The 7,360-nt window shown below is 39.0% G+C and overlaps 1 protein-coding gene across 2 annotated transcripts; it reads left to right on the forward strand.

Moving 5' to 3' along the window:
• The first annotated feature begins 1,768 nt into the window (after window positions 1-1,768).
• LOC107653366 (sphingosine 1-phosphate receptor 3-like) lies at window positions 1,769-7,360 on the forward strand. 2 transcript variants are annotated; one of them, XM_016440066.1, is made up of 2 exons: window positions 1,769-1,831; window positions 6,046-7,360. In XM_016440066.1, exon 2 carries the CDS (start codon window positions 6,179-6,181, stop codon window positions 7,238-7,240), a length of 1,062 nt encoding a protein of 353 aa, XP_016295552.1. In that variant the 5' UTR covers window positions 1,769-1,831; window positions 6,046-6,178; the 3' UTR covers window positions 7,241-7,360. The 2 variants fall into 2 exon arrangements, with proteins under 2 accessions (XP_016295552.1, XP_016295551.1); XM_016440065.1 differs by lacking the exon at window positions 1,769-1,831 and adding an exon at window positions 4,654-4,812.

Below are 7,360 nucleotides of genomic sequence, written 5' to 3' on the forward strand. Positions count from 1 at the left end.
GTTACACCTTCTTTCTTTGCGTGAACATTTGGGCGGCGTTATGCAAATCTTCCCACATCGTGACGTAGATATGTGGGGGCGTGTTAGAACGAGCCGTTTTAGGAGGGCGTGGCTGACTCTTAACTTTTATAAAGAATATCTCTTTGGATTTGAGACTTTAGTCTTTGCAACTTTACAGATCTTCTTTATGCACCAAGAGCTTGTAACACTCCAAAGAGAAAGGAAAATTTGAAATCGCATCATATGACCCCTTTAAAACATAACTAAAGAATTCAAATTATTCAAAAGCATCTTCTTAAAAACCATTGTAAATATAGTAATTTTCTTCTTACAAAAAAGAAAGATGTTCTTAAGAACATGTTTGAGAACTTCAGAATTTTTTAAGAACTACACTTCGGAAACTATTATTACAAAGTTCTTGGAATTTATTTTATTTGAGAACTTATTCATTAACTTCAGATTAAGTGGATTTTTGTGACTCCAGCCCTATGAGACATATGTAAAAGTCCCCATGTAACTATAAACTGCTATAAACAACTCAACAATGTCTAACAATTAAGGAAGTGAAAAACCACGAATATATGAGTGACGCAGCATGAACTTCAGAAGTCATGATATGTCATGATAACTGAACCCACAGATACCAAGTCCATATTTACACTCAATAATTCAAATTCACACAAAAAAAATGATGAGTTGCTTTCCATATTAATTTTATCCACCTTATTTTTCCCGTAAAAGCAGGCGCAGCCATTTGTAAATTTAATGTGTCTGACTTCCGGTCTCATCATTGTGAACACACTGGGTTGTAACACAAATTATTTTTTGGTTTATTGCGCTTTGTTATTCTTCTGGTTATTTCCCTACCACAGCTAATGCAGTGAAGTCTCCCACATTCACAGAAAATGGCTAACTTCCCCATTGAAAAATAAGGTGGATAAACGTATTCTTACTGTATGACAATCACTGACTCATCTTTGACTGGTTATGTTCTATTTTAAGCATTCAATACTTCAATAAAACATAACGGATATCTCTATTAAAACTCAGAAATGAAAATTTGCTGAAAATGTGCTCACCCTCAGGCCAAGATGTAGATGAGTTTGTTTCTTCATCAGATTTGGAGAAATGTAGCATTCCATCACTTGCTCACCAATGGATCCTCTGCAGTGAATGGGTGCCGTCAGAATGAGAGTCCAAACAGCTGATAAAAACATCACAATAATCCACAAGTAATCCACAGCACTCCAGTCCATCAGTTAATGTCTTGTGAAGCCATGCGTGTTTGTAAGAAACAAATCTATTTTTACTTTAAACCGTCACTTCTAACCAAAGTCCATAATAACATTATTTGCTATATACTGCTCTTTAAGTCTCTCTGAGCAATAACATTTCCGTCCAGGGAGCTCTTGACTCCTGGCTTTGTGGTTTTGCTGGCAGCAATAAATTAAACTCAGATTAGTAATCCATGATGAGGATTTCTGTACAAATTGGTGGGAAATGCGCAAACAGCGGTATAAACACTAGTGTGTCTGTGTGTGTGTTTAGCTCTGAGGCTGTAATGAGAGGTTGTTTCTTTGGCCATTAACCCAGTCTGATTCACGACAGCTCTGAAATCAGTCTATTTTCCCCTAAATTGTTTATCGAACTTGTTTGCCCATATAATCTTTAGGAAATTAGGTTTAAACTTATTCGGGTTGCTGTCCTCTGATGAGGGGCTCGAGCTCTGATATACCCCCAGAGAGACTTAATACAAAGGGCAAGGTACCTAAGATAAAGGTGGAGATTTGGGGAGGTGGAGGGATGCTGGAACAGCTGAGACTGAAGAGAGGTAAGCAGCTGCTTATATTCTCTGGCTGTTGACTGAAAGATTAGATGGGCTCGCTCCTCCCTAACTTACGTTTAGAAATATGTTTAACATTTGGGCAAACAGAGTTACAGCATGAACACAAACTCTGAATCTCAAGAAAAGCACCTCACCGCATAACATAAAACGGACAATTTAATTCAATATATTATTTATATTGCATTATCAAATATATTAATTTGAAATAAAAATACTAAATATTTATTAAATTTAAATACTGATATATATATATATATATATATATATACATACATAAACTCACAGGACACTTTTTTAGGGACACCTGTCTTGAAAAAGAGAAAATATCCAGTAGGCATCTGTTCTGTGGGTGAAAATGCCTTGTTGATGCCAGAGGAGAATGTTGAGACTTGTTCAAGCTAAGAGAAAGGCAACAGTAACTCAAGTAACTTGTTACAACCAAGGTATGCAGAAGAGCATCTCTGAATACACAACACATTGAGCCTTGAAGCAGATGGGCTACAGCAGCAGAAGACCACACCGGGTGCCGAAACGGGGGCTACAATTCACACAGGCTCACCAAAATTGAACAATAGAAGATTGGAAAAACGTTGTCTGGTCTGACGAGTCTCAATTTCTGCTGCAACATTCAGATGGTAGGGTCAGAATTTGGCGTAAAGAACATGAAAGCATGGATCCATCCTGCCTTGTGTCAACAGTTCAGGCTGGTGGTGTAATGGTGTGGGGGATATTTTCTTGGCACACTTTGGGCCCCTTAGTATCAATTGAGCATCGTTTAAATGTCACAGCCTACCTGAGTATTGTTGCTGGCCATGTGGGAGATTCGCATCATGGATGTGCAGCCGGCAAATCTGCAGCAACTGCGTGCTGCTATCATGTCAATATGGACCAAAATCTCTGAGGAATGTTTCCAACACCTTGTCGAATCTCTGATTAAACTGATTGTTGTATTGTTAAATAAATTAGACCTAATACAGAAACATAATAGTCATCTGATCCAGGATCAGTGAAAACAACCAGAAGAACAGCAGAGCATTCAACTTTCACTCGTTCTGGAGTGTATAAATGCTAAACACACACATTCAGAGCAACACACACACGTCAGCAGCCATCAGGCCTTCACCGCAGCACTGAACCAAACGTCTTCATTTGAATGTCAGCTCACTGTATGTTTATTGCTCTGGTCATGGCAACGTCTCCCTCTCTCTCTTTTCTGGGATGTTTCCCTCTCCGCGGTTCCATTACTCACCTCTGAAATCTGCCAGCTAAGCGCAGTGAGCTCCAGTTTAAATCTGACGCTTCTGTGATAAGATGGAAAATCTGGTTGTGCACGGTAGAGTTTGCTGTTATTTTTTTAATGTTTTATTTGTTTCTCATCAAGTCTAGCATACCTCAGTCACACTGTAAATAGGTTGCTGTAAATTTTACAGTAACTTACTGGAAAGTCCCCTGGGGACTTTGTATCATGGAAATACATACACATACTGAAAAGCAAAAATTGGCAAGTACACTACCAGTCAAAAGTTTTTGAACAGTAAGATTTGTAATGTTCTGTTCAAATTACAAAAATCAGTTACAGTGCATGAGAGCTTTTCTAACTGGACTAGCTTTTTCTTGTACGAAACACTTAGTTCCGGTCCTTAAATCTGATTTGAGCAGTGATCCAAGAAAGCTTGTTGCTTTGGCTCATTTTCAAACTGGTGGACAAAGCAAAAAAAAAAAAAACTGGACTAATTTTATTTGAAACATAACTATATTTTAACCAAAGGTAAAGAAATGCCATTCCATAATGCCAGAATGGTCTCAAAATAATATTCCATATACAACTTAAGCCCCATTTGGAGTTTTGTTGATCCAATCTTGTTGATTACCACAGAAAATTATTTAATCTCATCCCTCAGTATGTCAACTTGAATTAAAACCCGTAGGCCTATTTACAGTAACGTTATTAGTCTTATACAAAACTAACTAAAAAAAAAAAAACGAAATAAAAATGCATATATCATACTTTTCAAAAGTTTAAAACAGATAAACCAAGGCCATAACCATGAACACTGGTTAGACCAATTTAAATTTTTGTTTAAAATAAAGTATTTATATGGATTTAGGGGAATAAAGAAAAATAAACAGTAGCCTATACAAGAACGTGATTTTTCGTAATATATTTGAATTATTTGCAATTTAAGTAATTTAAATTACGAATAAGACTGAATGTGTGTATAATATGCTGAAAAAAAACGGTTAAATGTTTTTGTCTAGTCACGTTGAAAATACATGAATTAAATGGTTCATCCTATATTTTCAATTAAAACCAGTGAAATTTGACAAAAAAAAGTCGAGATGTTTGCATCACAGGATAATAATGTCGGTCGTTTAATATTTCTATCGTAAACCAGTTGTCAAATGTGAAATATTGAGCGACTTACCTCACAACACTCAACCGTTAAAAACTGAAGCGCCAGGCTGAAATTCGCGCTGGAAAAGTGAAGCCCCGCCTTCTTTGATTTGATTGGCTCATTCATTTTGACGTTAACGAGTCCAAATGTTACTTTTTTTCTTCTTTTTATATATATATAATTTTTGTCAATCTAACAACAAATAGAGCAACTGTTAAAACTACAGCTGAAAGTATAAACAATTTTTTTTAATTTGTGCATCATTTTAAACATGTTCACAACTATTCGCTTCTTTAGCTGTGAAATAACAGGCCGCTAAATAAGTCATAATAATGCAAAATATAGAATATAGAATATAATCAATCAGAAGGGCAGTCTCCTCCAGACGGTGGGAGGTGTGTCGTGGGCTGGACTGTGAGAAAGGACTTCTTCCACTGCGCGCAGACAGATTACTTTCCTGAGGTCTGAACTTCTGCACATTAAAGATGGAAATATAACAGTTCCTATTTAATCAAAACTCGACACGAATGGGTCTCAGTGAAGAAACTCTGCGGTTCGTGATACCTGATGGTGAGTAATCAAAGACCAGATCTTGTCAGATGCAGCATGTCAGATATTTAAACACATTTTCTATGCGATACTAACTTTTATGGAAACGATATTTGGTTGTGCTGGTTTTTAAATGACTGTCATTCAATCTGCAATCATGCGCACCACAGCAAGTTCAATGCAAACAAAGTAAGTTTTGTGCATCGAATTATTCTAGATCATAGTTCAGTAAATGTTGCATGCAATGCATGTTATATTACTTAACAAAAAATAGGCTGTTGAAAGTTCAGATGGTGTTTAATGTGTTAATATAAAGCATAATAGCTGGTTGATGGTTGCTCGTTGACCACCCACCATGTCCACCTTAACAGCTAATGACCCATTTAAACCAGCTATATGTTATAAGAAGCAACTGCACGTTTAAGATGGACTTTCTAAGAGAGTAGTACCATGTTTTCCTTTGAAATGCAATACCGTGCAAAAGTTTGGGGTCAGTAAGATTCATTTTTAAAAGAAAGTATTCAGCAAGGATGCATTAAATTAATCAAAAGTGACAGTAAAGACATTTATAATGTTAAAAAAAAGATTTACGTATATTTCATATAAATGCTGTTCTTTTGAACTTTCTATTCATCAAAGACTTCGCTTCTACTCTTTTCAACATTGATAATAATAGTTTCTCGAGCAGCAAATCAGCATATTAGAATGATTTCTGGAGATCATGTGACACTGAAGACTGGAGTAATGATGCTGAAAATACAGCTTTGATCACAGGAATAAATTAGATTTTGAAATATATTCAAATGGAAAACTTGTAAAATATTTTAAATTGTAAAAATATTTCACAATTTGTACAGTACTTTTAATCAAACAGACGCAGCCTTGGTGAGCATAAAGAGACTTCTTTCAAAAACATGAAAAATACAGACCCCAAATTTTGAACAGTATTGTACAGTACCTTGAAGTGGCGTATATATCTAGAGGCACTGTATGGTTTGTACAACTACAAGGCTAATTTGTTCTAGATAGTCATCTTACTTTATGCATATTGGAAAAGTATTTACATTTACATTTACATTTAGTCATTTAGCAGACGCTTTTATCCAAATTTATCCAAAACATATTTCAGATGTTCCAGCTGTGTTAAAGTCAAGTTTACATGAAACATATTTGAGTGAAACAAAATCCAGATCTGACTGGATCATGGTGTCATTATAGTAGCTGTCTTTAAAGCACATCTGGTTGACTCCACAGGCAGATGTGTGTCACCGACATGACAGTAAAGGGTGATGATTGACAGGTAAACCCCGAAGAAAGCATCGACCCGCTCGCCAACACCCATCCGTGACCCGTCTTACCTGTGCGATCCAGTCCAAATCCTCCCGCAATGATCAACCAGCACATTTCCCTGCATTACAACTACACGGGGAAACTAAACAACCGCATTGACACCGAAGGTGCCCCGTTGGACCCCAGAACGGCGGTGTTTTTGGTCGTTTGCAGCCTCATCGTCTTGGAGAACCTAATAGTGCTGGTGGCCATCTGGCAGAACCACAAATTCCATAACCGGATGTACTTTTTTATCGCCAACCTGGCTCTGTGTGACTTGTTAGCCGCCGTGACTTATATAGTCAACCTGCTGATGTCAGGACAGTGGACGCTACACTTGTCTCCAGCCGAGTGGTTTGTTCGAGAAGGGAGTGTGTTTGTAGCATTAAGCGCTTCTATTTTCAGCTTACTTGCGATTGCGATCGAACGCCACCTTACTATGATCAAAATGAGGCCTTATGACGCAAGCAAAAACTACCGGGTGTTTCTGCTCATAGGAACGTGCTGGCTGATCGCGATCACTCTGGGAGCGCTGCCTATTTTAGGCTGGAACTGTTTAGAAGATCTTCCTCAGTGCTCCACCATCTTACCTCTTTACAGCAAGAGCTACGTCGCGTTCTGCATCACCATCTTCATCTTGCTCCTGCTGGCCATCTCCGTCCTCTACGCCCGCATTTACGCCCTGGTCAAGAGCAGCAGCCGCAAAGTCACCAAGCACAGCAACTGCGAGCGCTCCATGGCGCTCCTGCGCACCGTCAGCATCGTGGTGGGCATCTTCATCGCCTGCTGGACGCCCATCTTCGTGCTGCTGCTCGTCGACGTGGCCTGCGGGAACAAAAAGTGCCCGGTTCTGCTCAAAGCCGATTGGTTCGTGGCGCTGGCCGTCTTGAATTCTGCCATGAACCCTGTCATCTACACGCTGGCCAGCAGGGAGATGCGCCGGGCGTTTTACAGGCTCGTGTGCGGGTGTCTGCTGCGGGACGGTGCGACAGGGTGCAAGCAGAACACGGACCCCAGCCAGAGCAGCTCCAACTGCCCTCGGGCGGCCGAACAGGAAAACCCAGACGCCAACGCGCAGAATCAGACTAACACAAGCCGACGCACTCAGTGTGTTTGCTGAAATGCACACTACTGCATTAGTGCATGCTACAGAACTTTTTGAAGTGCATACTTAAGTGCACAATGAAGCATCAGCACATGTTAAGTGCATATTGAACAGTGGAAAAAAACATCCTGAGAT

This window comes from Sinocyclocheilus anshuiensis, unplaced genomic scaffold (assembly GCF_001515605.1).
Source record: "Sinocyclocheilus anshuiensis isolate Anshui unplaced genomic scaffold, SAMN03320099.WGS_v1.1 scaffold1151, whole genome shotgun sequence".
In the NCBI taxonomy this organism is placed as follows: domain Eukaryota; kingdom Metazoa; phylum Chordata; class Actinopteri; order Cypriniformes; family Cyprinidae; genus Sinocyclocheilus; species Sinocyclocheilus anshuiensis.